This window comes from Choristoneura fumiferana, chromosome 6, assembly GCF_025370935.1.
Source record: "Choristoneura fumiferana chromosome 6, NRCan_CFum_1, whole genome shotgun sequence".
Taxonomy (NCBI): domain Eukaryota; kingdom Metazoa; phylum Arthropoda; class Insecta; order Lepidoptera; family Tortricidae; genus Choristoneura; species Choristoneura fumiferana.
This window is the reverse complement of record NC_133477.1, coordinates 70,868-89,978: the sequence shown is the minus strand read 5'-3', so window position 1 is coordinate 89,978 and position 19,111 is coordinate 70,868. Positions and strand designations below refer to the sequence as shown.

General features: G+C 38.1%; 2 protein-coding genes and 1 long non-coding RNA gene across 4 annotated transcripts in view; 1 reads left to right on the top strand and 2 right to left on the bottom strand.

Annotated features, from left to right (window-relative positions):
• The window catches only part of LOC141428458 (uncharacterized), a 55,695-nt gene that overhangs the window by 28,398 nt on the left and 8,186 nt on the right, over window positions 1–19,111 (bottom strand). The gene's annotated exons all lie outside the window — the stretch shown is intronic.
• LOC141428459 (uncharacterized) overlaps window positions 1–19,111 on the bottom strand; it is a 36,013-nt gene that overhangs the window by 8,840 nt on the left and 8,062 nt on the right. For both annotated transcript variants that reach the window (XR_012451428.1, XR_012451429.1), the window contains exon 4: window positions 13,391–13,520. This is a non-coding gene — a long non-coding RNA (uncharacterized lncRNA). The remainder of the gene's footprint in view (window positions 1–13,390; window positions 13,521–19,111) is intronic.
• LOC141429317 (uncharacterized) lies at window positions 453–1,454 on the top strand. Its single transcript, XM_074089621.1, has one exon. The coding sequence runs from the start codon at window positions 453–455 to the stop codon at window positions 1,452–1,454; it is 1,002 nt and encodes a 333-aa protein (XP_073945722.1).

Sequence of the window (19,111 nt, the reverse complement as noted above, 5' to 3'; positions counted from 1 at the left end):
TTTTCTCCGAGGCGTATAGTTAATTGGACTATGCCGATCGTTAAAAAATCATTCTATATAGCAAGCATAAAAAATAATTCTCCGAGGTGTATAGTTGATTGGACTATGCCGATCGGTATAATATATACGTAATAGTCTAGGGGCACGACAGTGTTCTCCGCCAAGTTGTAATTATGTTTTAACCGAGGTGTATAGTTATTTGGACTATGCTGATCGGAACAATATTATTCTTAAAAAATCTGGCGTCACGGCAGTGACCCATTCAAGATATCAGATGTCGTAACCGAGGTGTATAGTTAGTTGGACTATGCTGATCGGAAAAAATATTTGTCTTATAGAAAAGATTACATTCTTCGAGGCATATAAGTATGTGCATAATTGACCAAATTAGACTTCGCTATAATAAAATACAGTGACCTAAGATTCGATTTTGTCAAAAATTTACAGGTATAATGTACACATTAGAAGACCTAGTTCCTGAAAGTCAGAATACTGATGTCTGTATCGAGTCTGTGGATAAAACTCCAGACAAAAACGACAAGGAGATTCTTCAAAACAAAACCACATCTAATGATGAAACCTCGGGCTTCCCAACCAAGTCTCAGCCTGAAACTCCTACAGGCTCTGATCCGGCCACTAGCCTCTCTGTCAGTGACGAAAACGTGGCAGCTGTAACAGAAATTGACCAAGAACTTTTAGATCTGTTAGGGGAAACACCCTGTAAAGACAAGAAATATGGTCCAAATATCCAAAACGATTTATCTGTTCGTTGGAATCATATCGCTACATCGGGGTTATCAAAGGAGGCGCGAAAAGACTTAATCAAAGATAACCTTATACCAGAGAACTGTCAGTTAATCGATGCACCGATTTTAAATGCTGAAGCAAGGGCTGCTTTGTCGGATACCCTTATCAAAAAAGATAAGTCCTTAGAACAAAAACAAAAACAAAGAGCGGCAGCCCTCTCCTGTTTAGGTGACGCTATAACAAAACTTTTGAGCGCGGGAAATAAAGATGCCACGTATATCAAACCATTAATTATAGCAGGTCGTCTCTTATGTGATCTACAACATAATGACTCCATGATCAGGAGAAGTTTCATATGTTCAACTCTTAAGAAAGAGATAAAAGATCACCTTTACAAAACTGAGATCGACAAGTATTTATTCGGTGACAAACTGGCTGATACAATCAAAACCGCAAAAGTCATTAACAAGTCTGGTGCTGATATGAAGACTCAGGCGCACGTAAAACAAAACGTTAATAAACGTTTTTTAAACTTGAAGACTCCACTTCCGAACAGCAGGCAGCCGGAAGTAGCGAGGAGACAGGCGCCTGCGCCCGGGCCGAGTCGGCAGCGGCTGCCGCCCGCGACAGCGGCGACCCCCACAACTTCGCAGAGGCCGCAGCGACAGCAGCCGCGCTCACAAGTTTTTGCGACCCGACGCCGTTAAACTCGGTATGTCGTTCAGGCAGATTAACTTATTTTTATAATCAATGGTCTTGTTTAACCAATGACTCTATAGTTTTATCGTGGGTGAAAGGTTATAAAATACCATTTTTAGAACCAGTCATTCAAATAAATGTCCCACCCTCTCCGAAATATTCGGAAACTGAAAATGTTAAATATTCTGAGGCCGTAAAGGAACTGTTGGATATAGGAGCTATATCACAATGTAAACCTTGCAAAGACCAATTTATATCGTCTTACTTTTTAATTCGTAAACCAAACGGCAAAAATCGTTTTATTTTGAATCTAAAAGCATTAAATAAGTTCATTATGACAAAACATTTTAAGTTAGAGGATTTACGCACAACAATAAAATTGATTTCACCGGGTGATTTTATGGCAACCCTGGATTTAAAAGATGCATATTTTCTTATTTCGGTTGATAAGCAGTATAGAAAATATTTACGTTTCCGTTGGAACGAAAAACTATTTGAATTTAATGTTTTGCCTTTTGGGCTAAGCACGGCACCGTTTGTGTTTACGAAAATATTAAAACCGGTTATGAGTTTACTGAGGTCATTGGGATGTATATGTACTATATATTTAGATGATTATTGTCTAATAGCTAGTTCAGCTACTCAATGTTCAAAGAATATTTTAATGTCACGGAACATCTTTGAATCACTAGGATTCATTATCAATGACGAAAAGAGTTGCCAAACTCCTAGTACTGTGTGTAAATATCTAGGATTTAGGATAGATTCAAAAAATTATCACTTAAGCCTTACCGATGAAAAAAGAGTTTTAATAAAGTCTGTATTGAAGAAATTTCATAAACTAAATCGGTGTTCCATACGGGAATTTGCCCGCCTGGCCGGTCTGCTCACCTCGGCGTGCCCCGCCGTACAGTACGGATGGTTATATACAAAGCAAATAGAAAGATGTAAATATCTTGCGCTTTTAAAAAATGAAGATTATGATAGTTACATGAACGTACCATCGTACTTAAAAAACGATTTAGATTGGTGGCTTCAAGTAATCGATTATACTATCAATCCGATTAGAAATGACAGTTATGTCATAGAAATTTTTTCTGACGCTAGTAAAACAGGTTACGGGGTGGCATGTGGTGGGGAGACCGCCAATGGACAATGGAGCAGTGAGGAAGCAAAAATGCATATAAATTATTTAGAATTATTAGCAGCTTATTTTGGCTTAAAGATGTTTACAAATAATATGAGTAATTGTCAAATTCTACTTAGGATAGATAATACGACCGCCATTGCCTACATAAATCGAATGGGTGGAGTTCGTTTTGTACACCTCAATGAGATCGCTCATCGGATATGGCAATGGTGCGAAATGAGGAATATATTTATTTTTGCTTCATATATCAGCTCTCAAGATAACGAAGTAGCCGATGCTGAGTCAAGAAGATCTCATCCTGACCATGAATGGGTCTTAAGCGAACATGCCTTCAGGAAAATTGTTACTAGTTTAGGTAACCCAGACATAGATTTGTTTGCCACTAGACTAAATAAAAAATGCGATCGTTATGTCTCGTGGAATCGTGATCCGGATGCATACGCTATTAATGCGTTCACATTGGAATGGTCTCACTTAAATTTTTATGCTTTCCCCCCGATAGCAGTAATATTAAAAGTTTTAAGGAAAATAATCAACGATGGCGCTGAAGGCATTGTTGTAGTACCACAGTGGCCTTCACAGCCCTGGTACCCTATATATTTTGATCTTCTTTGCTCAGATATCGTAAGTTTTTCTCCATCTTATAATGCCTTATTTTCTGTGCCCCATAGCGACAACATCCAGCAGTCAATAACCTTGATTGCAGGGCGATTATCCGGGAGGCCTACCTAAGAAGAAGTGTCCCTCACGGTTCTTTAGACATAATATGTGCATCATTGTCACAAAACTCCTTGAAACAATATAATGTTTCATTTAAACGCTGGATTACTTTTTGTAAAAAATATAATATTAAAAATATATTCGAGGCTTCAATCACAGATGTTATAACATTTTTGACTGAGATGTTTGAATTGGGTGCTCAATACGGGACACTTAATAGTCACAGATCTGCATTGTCTCTGATCTTAGGTTCACAAGTAGGCTCAGACGACAGGCTGTCTAGGTTATTTAAGGGCTTTTACAAACTGCGTCCGCCCAGACCAAAATACGATGTCACATGGGATCCAAGTATAGTTTTGGATTTCCTTGCAAATTTTTACCCAAATTTTGAAATCCCCTTGGAACACTTAACAAAAAAGACTGCCACCCTGTTGGCTCTAGTTACAGCACACAGAGTGCAGACATTGTCAAAAATAAACATAGATAATATCGTAAAGGGCGTAGATAACGTAAATATAAAAATCCCAGATATTATTAAGACATCACGGCCTGGTTCTTTGCAACCATGTCTTAAGTTACCATTTTTTGCAGAACGTAAGGAAATTTGTCCCGCAGAATCATTGCTAGCTTACCTTGAAGTGACAAAATCGTTGAGAAAATCTACAAATAATCTTTTTATTAGTTTTAAAGCTCCGCATAGGCCAGTTGGTAGCCAAACCTTAAGCCGATGGATCAGAGAGACCCTCTTAGAAAGCGGGATTGACACCTCAATATTTACAGCTCACTCTACTAGGCACGCGTCCACTTCTGTAGCAAGAAGTTCAGGTCTAAATATTGATTTGATTAGAAGGACTGCAGGCTGGAGTGAGAAATCAAATATTTTTGCCAAATATTATCACAGAGAGATTGTGAATAGTGATTGTAATGACTTTGCTTTAAGTGTTCTTTCAAGTAACTTAAATCAGAAATAATGAAAGGACTTTGTGTATCAGATCAAACTTAAGCTAAATTATCAAAGCTAATTAATAAAAAATTATGTATAATTATTAGGTAACTGCCAATTATTTTGATTCACGTTTAGATTTATCCTGTTATTGTTAAATAACGGGCCTAAATATAAACACAAACAGGACATAAGAAGTTTTTATTTTTATTTTTCACAACCCTTAAATATTTCACATCTAGCTCTAAAAATCTACAAATATCCTTTTTTCATCATCTCTCGGACGAAGCACAGAGTATAATTTATGATTAAACGAACTTACCTTAAGTGATGTTCTATCATAATTATACGAAGTGCTTCGTCCGAGAGATCACATTCCCACCCACCCTGGAAGTCCCAGATGGTGAAATATTTATGGCCTTGACTTTAAACTAAATGAGGTCAGTGGTAAATGGCGGACCGGAGGTGTTATGCATCTACCCCACATCTTACTTTTACTTTTTTTTTTTATATGTTTAAGATATCAAACTACATGCTTATAACTTTAGTGGAGGAATGGCCAGCCGATATGCGTTACTACAAATATCCTTTTTTCATCATCTCTCGGACGAAGCACTTCGTATAATTATGATAGAACATCACTTAAGGTAAGTTCGTTTAATCATAAATTATTGTTGAAAGAATAAAAAGAATGTGATCTACGTCCCGTAAGCCAACGCAACTATTTACATTGAGTTAAATACTTTTTATGAGCGTCCACTGAAGCAAATATTCGGGCTTTTTCATCCAAACAATCGAACTCAATTTTATGTAATTTATAAGTAAGCTCAGACTGCAAAATTTTAAGATGTAACTTTAAATTATCTCTAACACGAAACCAACTACGCGACTCTTCATTTAACCAAATTTTCTTAGCCCTCTCCATTGCAATTTTTGCAGCTATACTGGTATTATAACAACGGAATTGAATATAATTAGGTACAACATTCAAACGTTTACATTGTTGATTAAACCAAATATTTTGAACAGCTAGACGATGTTGCTTAGTTAATTTAAGATATAAACGTGCCTGCACGGCTACGCATGCCGATTTTAAATAATTTATTGAATCAGGCGTTACTTTGCGGAGGTCCATAACAATGAACTAAAATAATTTCCTTGCTCACCCGCGACCTTACGATAGCTAAGCTTATGCAAAATATGCGTGTTCATGCAGTTCCTCCACCTCCACACTGTAAGAACACACACAAATCACACAAACCCATCTATCACCACCACCACACTACACTGACGCGTTTCGAACTCAAACAGAGCTCATCTTCAGAGTGACACAACCGTACACCATGCTACCAGTTGTTAGACTAACGAACCACAACCACCGTTTTAACTTGTCACTGTAACTCCCCAAGTACCCACATACGTTTTATGAAACAAAACTACCCACAAATTATTAATAAATTTTTTTTAACCGTCCTTCAAAACTACCTTGATTTTTTATTTATTTACTGTCAAGGCATGTTTTATTAACTACCATTGCTGAAATTAGATCCAAAGCCGTAGCAAGGGAGATGAAACTAAATTTACCTGCTCATTAATAATAGACCCCATACTGTTGTATCTAATTATCTCCATGCATTCTAAAACATCGAGACGAAACCCCTTGCCACAATAATGTAACACTTCATACGAATCGGAGTCCGATAAAGAATGATTTAGTTCCAACAAATGTTTGGCAAAATTCGACTTATCAGGATGCTCATTCCTATATGCCGAAACATGCTCTTTAAATCTAGCATTAAAACTGCGTCCTGTCTGACCAACATATACTTTACTGCAGTCATTACAAGTGAGCTTGTATACACCCGATCTAGTTCCTTTATCTACCTTCTCTTTGTGGTTACAAAGTTTAGAGTACAAAGAATTGTTAGTCTTAAAGGCTACCTTAACATTGTTTGATTTTAAAATACCACAAATTCTATCAGACAAACGACCAACGTATGAAATGCTACACCTATATTTGTTAGAAGACTGCGATGGTAACACAGCGTAAAGCATGCTATTCACTATCCGTGCCTGCTTCTTCTGAACCAAACTATTGACCATTGATTTAGTATAGCCATTCGACAACGCTATCTGATAAATAGTATTTAACTCTAAATCAAAATCTTCCCTAGAAAGAGGTACAGTTAACAATCTATGTACATAACAATGAAAAGCTGCTAATTTATGCTGCCACGGGTGATTAGACGATGCTGGTATCACGGCATCTGTGTACGTGGGCTTTCGGAAAATTTTGAACTGGTGTTTACTATTAAATCTAATAATTGTCAAATCCAAAAAGTTTAACGAAAAATTTTCTTCTAATTCTTTTTTAAATTTTATTTTAACATGTTTGTTATTTAAACCATTCACAAACAAGTCGAGCTGTCTCATACTTCCCTTCCAGCACAGAATTAAATCATCAACGTACCTATAATAATACGCAATATTATTATTACCCACTATGTACCTATTTTCAAAGTAATCCATAAAAATATCTGCCATTAATGGACTCAGAGGTGATCCCATTGCTAAACCATCACTCTGTAAATAATACTGTCCATTAAACCGGAAATAATTTTGCTTCATGCATAAAGTTACCAAATCAATTAATTCACAAACCTCCCCAGGATGTAAACGCTTCCTTTCCAAATGGTTTTTAAAAATAACTATTGTCTCACTATATGGTACATTAGTAAATAAACTATCTACATCTAAAGAAAGCAATGTTGCGTTAGGCGGAATGCTGTAATCTTTAATTTTGCTAACTAAATCCGAACTATTCTTCAAACTGTATGATGGGTTAAAAGAAGATTTTACACGAATAACACTATTTAATTTCCTTGCCAATTTATATGCTGGAGCACTCACATATGAGACAACTGGACGAACTGGCACATTATCCTTATGAATTTTAGGCAATCCATACAGAATTGGTGCCTGCGGATTCATAGGTATAACAAAACTCTTTTGTTGTTCGGTTTCAAAGGTAAATTGAGATTTTTAACAAGCTTCTTTAATTCATTATGAAACGTTATTGTAGGGTCCTTTTGTAAAACTGTGAAACCATCTCCCTGAATTACATCTAAAACTTTTTGATTATATTGGCTTCTTTCTAAAAAAACAATACAATTACCCTTATCAGCCTTGGAAACAACCAAATCATTGTCATGCACTTTGCGTTGAACGGATCGCAAAGAATGTAATTCCGTTACATTGGCAACACACTCTGTAATATTTGTATTTTTAAGTGTATTCGCCACCAAAACCTTTGTCTCTAAATCACCGCTGTTACTCACAATTGCAACTTCTGAATCTACCGCCAAACCTTCCACTATTTTCTGATTTAATTTAGAGGGTAGATTATACTTCAAACCTTTTTCCAATAATTTATTTTCACCGTCCGAAAATTCTACATTAGTAAGATTTTTAACACGAGGGTAGAAAGTATGACCGTTATTAGATTCCCGGTTATTATTGTTGAAAGAATAAAAAGAATGTGATCTACGTCCCGTAAGCCAACGCAACTATTTACATTGAGTTAAATACTTTTTATGAGCGTCCACTGAAGCAAATATTCGGGCTTTTTCATCCAAACAATCGAACTCAATTTTATGTAATTTATAAGTAAGCTCAGACTGCAAAATTTTAAGATGTAACTTTAAATTATCTCTAACACGAAACCAACTACGCGACTCTTCATTTAACCAAATTTTCTTAGCCCTCTCCATTGCAATTTTTTGCAGACGTTTGAATGTTGTACCTAATTATATTCAATTCCGTTGTTATAATACCAGTATAGCTGCAAAAATTGCAATGGAGAGGGCTAAGAAAATTTGGTTAAATGAAGAGTCGCGTAGTTGGTTTCGTGTTAGAGATAATTTAAAGTTACATCTTAAAATTTGCAGTCTGAGCTTACTTATAAATTACATAAAATTGAGTTCGATTGTTTGGATGAAAAAGCCCGAATATTTGCTTCAGTGGACGCTCATAAAAAGTATTTAACTCAATGTAAAAAGTTGCGTTGGCTTACGGGACGTAGATCACATTCTTTTTATTCTTTCAACAATAATAACCGGGAATCTAATAACGGTCATACTTTCTACCCTCGTGTTAAAAATCTTACTAATGTAGAATTTTCGGACGGTGAAAATAAATTATTGGAAAAAGGTTTGAAGTATAATCTACCCTCTAAATTAAATCAGAAAATAGTGGAAGGTTTGGCGGTAGATTCAGAAGTTGCAATTGTGAGTAACAGCGGTGATTTAGAGACAAAGGTTTTGGTGGCGAATACACTTAAAAATACAAATATTACAGAGTGTGTTGCCAATGTAACGGAATTACATTCTTTGCGATCCGTTCAACGCAAAGTGCATGACAATGATTTGGTTGTTTCCAAGGCTGATAAGGGTAATTGTATTGTTTTTTAGAAAGAAGCCAATATAATCAAAAAGTTTTAGATGTAATTCAGGGAGATGGTTTCACAGTTTTACAAAAGGACCCTACAATAACGTTTCATAATGAATTAAAGAAGCTTGTTAAAAAATCTCAATTTACCTTTGAAACCGAACAACAAAAGAGTTTTGTTATACCTATGAATCCGCAGGCACCAATTCTGTATGGATTGCCTAAAATTCATAAGGATAATGTGCCAGTTCGTCCAGTTGTCTCATATGTGAGTGCTCCAGCATATAAATTGGCAAGGAAATTAAATAGTGTTATTCGTGTAAAATCTTCTTTTAACCCATCATACAGTTTGAAGAATAGTTCGGATTTAGTTAGCAAAATTAAAGATTACAGCATTCCGCCTAACGCAACATTGCTTTCTTTAGATGTAGATAGTTTATTTACTAATGTACCATATAGTGAGACAATAGTTATTCTTAAAAACCATTTGGAAAGGAAGCGTTTACATCCTGGGGAGGTTTGTGAATTAATTGATTTGGTAACTTTATGCATGAAGCAAAATTATTTCCGGTTTAATGGACAGTATTATTTACAGAGTGATGGTTTAGCAATGGGATCACCTCTGAGTCCATTAATGGCAGATATTTTTATGGATTACTTTGAAAATAGGTACATAGTGGGTAATAATAATATTGCGTATTATTATAGGTACGTTGATGATTTAATTCTGTGCTGGAAGGGAAGTATGAGACAGCTCGACTTGTTTGTGAATGGTTTAAATAACAAACATGTTAAAATAAAATTTAAAAAAGAATTAGAAGAAAATTTTTCGTTAAACTTTTTGGATTTGACAATTATTAGATTTAATAATAAACACCAGTTCAAAATTTTCCGAAAGCCCACGTACACAGATGCCGTGATACCAGCATCGTCTAATCACCCGTGGCAGCATAAATTAGCAGCTTTTCATTGTTATGTACATAGATTGTTAACTGTACCTCTTTCTAGGGAAGATTTTGATTTAGAGTTAAATACTATTTATCAGATAGCGTTGTCGAATGGTTATACTAAATCAATGGTCAATAGTTTGGTTCAGAAGAAGCAGGCACGGATAGTGAATAGCATGCTTTACGCCGTGTTACCATCGCAGTCTTCTAACAAATATAGGTGTAGCATTTCATACGTTGGTCGTTTGTCTGATAGAATTTGTGGTATTTTAAAATCAAACAATGTTAAGGTAGCCTTTAAGACTAACAATTCTTTGTACTCTAAACTTTGTAACCACAAAGAGAAGGTAGATAAAGGAACTAGATCGGGTGTATACAAGCTCACTTGTAATGACTGCAGTAAAGTATATGTTGGTCAGACAGGACGCAGTTTTAATGCTAGATTTAAAGAGCATGTTTCGGCATATAGGAATGAGCATCCTGATAAGTCGAATTTTGCCAAACATTTGTTGGAACTAAATCATTCTTTATCGGACTCCGATTCGTATGAAGTGTTACATTATTGTGGCAAGGGGTTTCGTCTCGATGTTTTAGAATGCATGGAGATAATTAGATACAACAGTATGGGGTCTATTATTAATGAGCAGGTAAATTTAGTTTCATCTCCCTTGCTACGGCTTGGATCTAATTTCAGCAATGGTAGTTAATAAAACATGCCTTGACAGTAAATAAATAAAAAATCAAGGTAGTTTTGAAGGACGGTTAAAAAAATTTATTAATAATTTGTGGGTAGTTTTGTTTCATAAAACGTATGTGGGTACTTGGGGAGTTACAGTGACAAGTTAAAACGGTGGTTGTGGTTCGTTAGTCTAACAACTGGTAGCATGGTGTACGGTTGTGTCACTCTGAAGATGAGCTCTGTTTGAGTTCGAAACGCGTCAGTGTAGTGTGGTGGTGGTGATAGATGGGTTTGTGTGATTTGTGTGTGTTCTTACAGTGTGGAGGTGGAGGAACTGCATGAACACGCATATTTTGCATAAGCTTAGCTATCGTAAGGTCGCGGGTGAGCAAGGAAATTATTTTAGTTCATTGATATTGATTTTAGATACGAGATTTTTTCAAAGTAGTAACGATATGTCGTAAGATAGGATTTACGCTAAGTTCAGAATGACAAGTGCTTAACAAGCGTTTACAACTACATACATTTTATTCAGGCCGTACACATGCTTACAAGCGCTTTAACCCTTTCGACGCATTGTACCAAATTCGCAATGTGCCAACATACTCATATGTTCAATTCCGCAAAACCCCAATTTCGTAAAGTACCTAGTTTGTAAAGTGACCGACCCGCAAAACACCAACTACGTTAGTTACCGAATCTGTAATTCGCATAGTACCAACTTTGCGGAGTACCAACTTCGCTAGTTACCTACCAAAAAACTAAGGCATGGGTTAAGTTGACCACCTCCTATTTATAGGTCCTCGTATCCCCAAGTAAACAGAAAACATTTTCATAGTTTAGCAACTCGTACTTTCACAAACACATTTAGGTACGCGTTATGAGTTTCATTTGTCTTCTTTGGTTGCTCCGCTCGTGGGTTGCCAATTGGGTTGCTGACAAGTATCTAGAAGTGATGATACAACTGCAAGAAGCAGTGTAAGAATATAATAAATAATAAATATTGGGGGACAATTCACACAGATCAACCTAGTCCGAAACTAAGCAAAGCTTGTACTATAGGTAATAGGCGACGATATACTTACTTATATAGATAGATATACATACTTAAATACATAGAAAACGTCCATAACTCAGAAACAAATATTCGTGTTCGTCACATAAATATTTGCATTTATCAGGATTCGAACAGGCAGGGTCACTACCCAGTAGGCTACGGAGGCCGTTAATATGCTTTAATTTTGTCTTGCTGTCATCCACTTCTATGCCACAAGCTTGGAAGTTATTCTCAGCACATCAGATAGTCTCCATACCGTCAATACTGAGGTCCAGTTAAGGTCAGCATACTGTCAATTGATACAAGAGTCCAGGTACGTCTGATTTTTCCTGTCGACGTTGGATTCTTATTACGCCACCCCAGAGTTGGATGAATAATATACCTACTCATAGGTCAGATCTATACATACTCTTTCAAACTATCCTCTACCTCTACCGCAACATATGTGGCACTATGCGTATTGGCACTAAGCGTATTTGGTATTATGAGAATTTGGTGATTTGCGTGTGTAATAACAAAAAAGTAAAACCGACTCCAAAAAAATAAAAAAAAATAACGAAAATGGAACCGACTACTAAACCCTTGAAAATATTTTTTACGTAGGTATGTACTGTCGGGACTGTAACTTGGTAAGAGTTGGTTAATCTAGCCTGCGGTACACAGCCTAGTCCCTACAGTACCTACTAGGTCGAAGTCGGTGCCTCAGCACGAGCCAGCAGGAGTGAAACAATAGTCGTCTACCTCACCTACATACTATGGGTTTCAATCCATCCTATGGGTTCCATTTTTGTTTTTTTTTTTATTTTTTGGAGTCGGTTTTACTTTTTTGTTAAAAAATTTCTTTATTTCTCACTTTTTAGTGAATCGTACTCAAAGTACATCTCACAACGATTCCATGAAGCCCAAACACGGCTTAGTTCCGTTGTTTTATAACAGAGTTCCGTTGCCTACCTTCCGGCATCAGCATCAGATCAGTTCGAAAAAATCATTAACTTAAAGCTCTTTCTTAGCAGGACAGGTTAATCATGATCGTTTCTGTTTGTCTCATGACGAGCGAGCATTACTTAGCTTTGACGAGTTCCATTGGTCATCTACGATCTTCTTCATCAGATCCAGTTTACCAAATGACTTTCTGAATGTAAATGCTTATCTTAATGCTAAAAATGCCAAAATCGCCATAGGTGTGCCTATAAAATTTGAGGTTTGCCCTCGATTTCCCTAAGATCCCATCATCAGATCTTGATTTGGTGACAATGGAACCACCTCAGAAGAGTACCCTTTTGAATAAAAAAAGAATTTTGAAAATCGGTCCACAATTGACGTAAAGTTTCAAGTGGCACTTACAACCTAAACATATTTATGGCGCATTGACAGGAAACATTATTCTATAACGTGCAATGTAAACAAATATTTGTCACAATATGTGATAATTTCTCTATGGAAGAAAGGTCGCAAACATAACTATGGAGCATTGAGTGAAAAGATGAAACTGTCACATGCTTCGTAGCAAGTATTTGTCATACTGTGTGTAAACTTATTTAAATGTAAAGATGTTTTTGGAACTCTCAATTGTAAATATATCTTTGACCTCGACTGTACTATATGACGCTGACTGTACTTAGTTGTAAACGCGTGTTAAGCGCTTGTCATCTGAACATACCCTTAGAAAGTCGGGATTCGACGCTGACATGATTAATGTGGGTTTACAAGTGGGATTCGGGCAGTGAATGAAACTATTTTGTAGAACTAACAAAAGTCCACTAATTGTGGTCAACATAAAACGATACCAATACGGCACTCATTCACTGAATTCTTCACAGTAACTTCAAGAAAAGCCTGGTCAATAGTCACTACCCATATTTGGACTGCAATCATAATAAAACGCCAAATGTAGGTATAGACCACAGCAACTCACTTTGAGTAAAACGAAACGTGCCAAATATCATTCGCTCCAAGCTAAAGTAAAATCAGCATAGCTACCTTTATAATTAAAACAGCTTACCTACAACAATAGCGCCAAATAATAAAAGGAAATGTTTTGCTTTTATTGCAGTATAAATCCCAATACCGAAGCATAAAAAAACATACATTGTCATCGTGCAAATCCATTGCTTAGCCACCCCGCTCTTTTCCTGTTAACAAAAAACAATCTTCTAGTCTTATGGTAATTCCAGGATAGATGCCCCAGTGGGATAGGTGCCTCGATTTTTATTTCGACTAGTAACATTACTACGAGGCTAAAATTTCACTACATAATAGCAAGCGTCCTCGCTGTAAACCTCGGTGCCGCTGCGATCGTAAGCAAGATCGTACGCGTTTCGTCTGTGAGTGCCAAAACCTTCTGCGGCGAGACCTCGGAGAGCGTGGAAATTATTACTAAACGTGATGAGAAAGGGATTGAACATTAACTTACGTCAACGTTTGTATGAACTGACACGCATCTCAATCCCTAACTAATCGCGGTTTAGTAATATATTCGTAAGTATTTGTTTTCGAATAATTTTCGACTCGCTTAAAATTTCTGTCTGTCATAAATTGATTTGGTTGCACTGAAGCTTGCCTAAGCTACATGCTACATGGGTTAATATTTTTTATTGTGATTTTATCAATACTTTAATTTTTCACCTAAATGGGCAGCTATCCTCTGAAAAAAGTGGTCCCTTTTTGCGATCGCCATAGGTGCGCCAAAGTTGGCATAATTTTTCAACCACGATTATTGGAACTCCGAAAATGTTTGTCATACAATTTTCTGTCATAATACTCACTATTAATACTTAGTCACTATTACTACCGATCATAACTCCGAAAAATTTGAAACCATAATGGCAGTTGTCATAAATATAATAATAATAATAATAAATAAATAATAAATATCTCTTGTACTCCTTTTTTTTTGTCATACTTTTTTAAGCATATTGTTTTGTGCTCATAAAACTTCACTATCATACAGTTTATGGCCTGCGTTGCTTTCATTCAGTGAAAAAAAATGTGATAAAATAAGTATTTCGATGACAACGCTATCAATGGGCGAAGCAATCACCATCTGTTAGATGTTATTACTGCAGACATTATTTAACCACAATAGATGTAAGTAACAAAGAAAAAACAATTCGTCAGCAAATCAATTTTATATTAATTTTACCCTCAATCGTCTTATAAGTATTCGTAGATGTCAGAAATGTCGGTTAGGTTAAGTTAAAACTGCAACCCCCTCAAAACCATACTGCTACCAGTAAGTAGGTTAGGTGAGAACTGCAACCCCTACAGAACCAAACTACTGCCATTAATATAGGATAGGTTAGGTTAGAACTGCGACCACTACAGAACCAAACTGCCACTAGTAAAGTAGGATAATCACAATTTAAGAAAATAATCTCATCAATGTCATCATCTGGGCCTATTTATATTCGTTTATTTCTCCGCCATATTGATAATAATATATAAAGACTTTCACTCCAGTTCCAACATCGCATTAACGTTAAATAAACGTAAAAAAACTGTATCGATGTTTAAATGTTATGATTAACAAGTTTATTGAATTTCATGATTATGAATGAAAGAAATATGAAAACCAGCATTATGAGTACAAACATATCTTAGTGACAACGTTATGAATTACGATATTCTGATAAGTGACCATTATGACCTCAGTTGGTAGTAGTACAAATTTATGACAAATAAAATTATGAAGTTAAAAATTCGGAAGATTGATGATTCTGGCTACAAATCGGTAGCAGGAAAAAAAATCGGAGGATCCATTTTATGCGAGTCAATAATGGATCTATCCTCAACTTGTTTCATATAATAATTTTGTTGCAGAGAGGCGGTGGATGCAGGCAGCCCGCTTCCAATCCAAACAACTAGAGGTCTATAGGGGAGGCCTCATGTCCAACAGTGGACGTCGTACGGCTGATATGATGATGATAGGGGTAAAATAGATAAATAAATGTCACGGGACACTTGACACTGATTGACCTAGTCCCAAAGTAAGCAAAGCTTGTGTTATGGGTACCTACTAGCCAACGCATAAACATACTTAAATTAAGCGGCAAAAAATCTGGCCCTCAAATGTATGCAGAATCGTTAATTTTGTATGAAGGGTGGGCCAAACTTTGTGCCGCTGATTATAGATAGATACATACTTAAATACATATTAAACACCCAAGACCAAACTACAACACAAGAACAAGAAATGGTACAACCAGTACCTACTTAGAGATAAGAGAATTAATGGGTAAGGAACGCCGGTCGACAACCCTTTGCTTATAGCTAGATACAGACTCAATACTATAACTATATAAAACATTTCTTTCCCCAAGGAAGGCGTCCTGGGGATGGTAAAGGTCTGCTCCTGAAATGGAAGAGGGGAAAACTTAAGCTAAACTGGAAGCACTTTGCTACAATAATACGTAAGGGCAAAAATTATTTCAGGTTTTATAAATTTTATTAAGGGTAATTTAGTGAAGTAGAACGTTCAGGCAAACTACAGGACCTGGCACGAACGTTTTCCAACCCAACTCATGGGGCTAAATTATCTACGAGTCATTTAAATTAAATATGATAGAGTGAAACAGAACGTACAGGTAAGCTACAGGACCCTGTAGAAACACTTTTGAACAATAATACTCATGGGGCAAAATTATCTCAGGTTGGGGGACAATTGTTACTCGCGTCCGCAGGATTAACCCACCGCAACCCTGCACGTGTCCCCTGGATGGTGCTAAATTAGTAACGCCTTTATAGGCAAGAGGCATACAGAGTGAATAATATACCTAATATATAAAATAATTGCGATGGCGACCAAGAATGCATCTGGCTCCCGGCGGAGCCCTCCTGGAACTAGCTCTTCTCAGAGTTCCATGACAAGGAATGTCGGGCCCTGTGTCCGCATTCTGCAGATTAATATTGAAGGCATAAGTTCTGCGAAAAGTGACTATCTGACAAAACTGCTGAAGGATCACCGGGTTGACATAGTTTGTATCCAGGAAACTCACACACGGGATGAGGCGGACCTTGAAAAAAGGGGAATAATACCTGGATATAAATTGATAAAAGCCATCCACCACCCTAAATATGGCATTGCTACCAATGCCAGATCGAGACTCTCCGACATAAAACTTGTCGACGCTGGTGATGATCGAGTGCTCTGTTTTCTTTATCGTCATTCAAGTCGACAACTTGGGTGTGATAAACGTGTATAAACCTCCAAGTGTACAATGGCCTATCAATGTTCTCCCAAATCTAAATCACCCGAGCTTATACATTGGAGACTTTAACAGCCATCACCCAGCTGGCGGTACGCAAATGTGAATGAAAGTGGCGAAATGTTGGCGCGGTGGGCGGAAGTGTGCAATCTCCACTTTATTTTTGATGCCAAGGATAGGGGAATCTTTCACTCTGCCAGGTGGCGAAAAGACAACAACCCCGATCTCGTATTTGTGTCCAGGGACAATCTTGAACGTCCACTGCCCTGCAGCCGGTCGGTGATGTCAAACTTTCCGAAAAGCCAACACAGACCGTTATTGTGGAGGTTGGCATCAAGGTCCCAATTATAAACTCAATGCCTGTCCCTCGGTGGAATTTTGGGCCGGCTAACTGGAGTGGATACCAGCAGACATTAGACCGAGAACTGGCTTCTACAAAGCTGCCCAATTACTCAAAATTACGGAAAACTTTGTGATTTGATCTTCAGAGCAGCGAAAGGCAAAATTCCGAGAGGCTTTAGAAGAGTACATTCCGGGGTGGAGCCCTAAAAGTGAAGCATTGTTTAGGGACTAGCAGAGTACGGGATGCCACAGCACCGGTGCCGAGCTTCTTGCGTCACTTGATGAGAATCGCAGGGCTAAATAGGAGACTGCCGTTCAGGGGATGGACTTCAAGCGATCAAGCAGAAAGGCTTGGAAAATCCCTTAATACCCTTACTGGCAAAAGCTTTACCGAGGAAATCCTGACACTATAGCAGAGAGGTTGGTGGAACTTACAAGAGCCAAAAGAGATAAATTAATTACAAAACAAATTAGATAGGACACCACAGCGCTGAAACAAAACTCTCCTAAAAATCAAAACTTGGCTAGGCCCTTCGGGGTGGATGAAGTCACAAGAGCTATGAAACAACTTAAAAATAATAAAGCTGCTGGTCCACTTATTTATTAACGATTATTTAACGAGTTTATCAAACATATGGACCCTCTGGAGGTCAAATGGATCGCATCTTTGTTCTCACACGTCTTGTTGACCAATAACTTGCCCAAACAGTTCAAACTGTCGAAAGTGATCGCCGTACTCAAGCCAGGAAAACCTGAACACCTACCGGAAAGCTACCGACCATTGCGCTACTTAGTTTTTTTCATTTTCATTTTCATTTTCATACAAGCTGCTGGAGCGCCTTCTTCTGGCAAGAATCGAGCCATACGTGGAGGCTGTAACCCCCCAGAGCAGGCTGGATTTCACAGGGGCAGGAGTTGCGCTGAACAGGTTCTTGCTCTCACCAACCACATAGAGACTGGTTTTCAAAAACAGCTCAAATCCACTGCAGTCTTTATCGACCTCACCTGCTTCTCTCGAACATACTGACTGAGAGAGTTTTTGAGGTCTTTTTGGGGAGCGAGAAAAGTAGAAAACGCAAACTAAACAATGGCCTGCCGCAGGGTTCCGTCTTGGCGCCGATACTGTTCAACCTCTACACAGATGATCTTCCAGTTACAGAGGCTCGAAAGTTCATTTACGCCGATGATATAGCGTTAGTGGCTCAGAGTAGAGATTTCGAGTCTGGAGCATAGACGCTATCGGCGGACTTGGATGCACTGGCCACTTATTTCGGTTCGTGGCGACTCATACCTAGCCCTTCTAAAACAGAGGTCTCCTGCTTCCATCTCAATAACCGTATGGCCTGTCATCGACCGAACGTATGTTTCAACTGAGAAGCGTTAAGACACAATCTCCTCCCGAAGTACTTGGGTGTCACACTGGATAGGTCTCTGACATACAGAGAGCATCTGGCTAAGCTATCTCAGAAAATCGCAACGAGAAATAACCTAATCCACAAGCTTTGTGGTACGAGCTGAGGAGCGTCTGCCGAGTGCCTCCGAACATCAACTTAGCTCTCGTGTACTCAACTGCGGAATACTGCGCGCCGATTTGGCTCAGAAGTTCTCATACGAGCAAAGTGGACGTTAAGCTCAACGAAACCATGCGCTGTATCTCTGGCACAATTAAAACTACATCCGTCCACTGGCTGCCGACGTTGAGCCACATAGCTCCGCCGTCACTCCGCCGAAGCCAGGCGTTAAAAAGGAAGCCGCAAAATCACCAGTAACCCAGCGATGCCGGCTCACGATGAATTTTTCTGGTTGAAGTCTAGAGACCCCCCGTGTATCGCAGCCCAAAGCCTTGACAAGTTTGACCTAGTGGATAGCTGGAAAAAACAATGGGCTGTGGACACAGCAGGAAGAAGTGCTCGAACATTGATCGACCGCCAAACCAATGGGATTCGACCTTCCCCGAAATCTTTGGTGCCGCCTTAACAGGCTGAGAACTGGGCACGGCCGCTGCAACTTTCACCTGCACAAGTGGGGGTGGAGGGAGTCTCCACTCTGTGAGTGCGGGGAAGAGGAACAGACAATGGAACACATCATCATGCGCTGCCCCTTACACTCCTATCCTGGACCCGCCGAAGACTTCGATGCACTAACGCCTGATGCAGTCGCGTGGCTTAGTAGTTTAA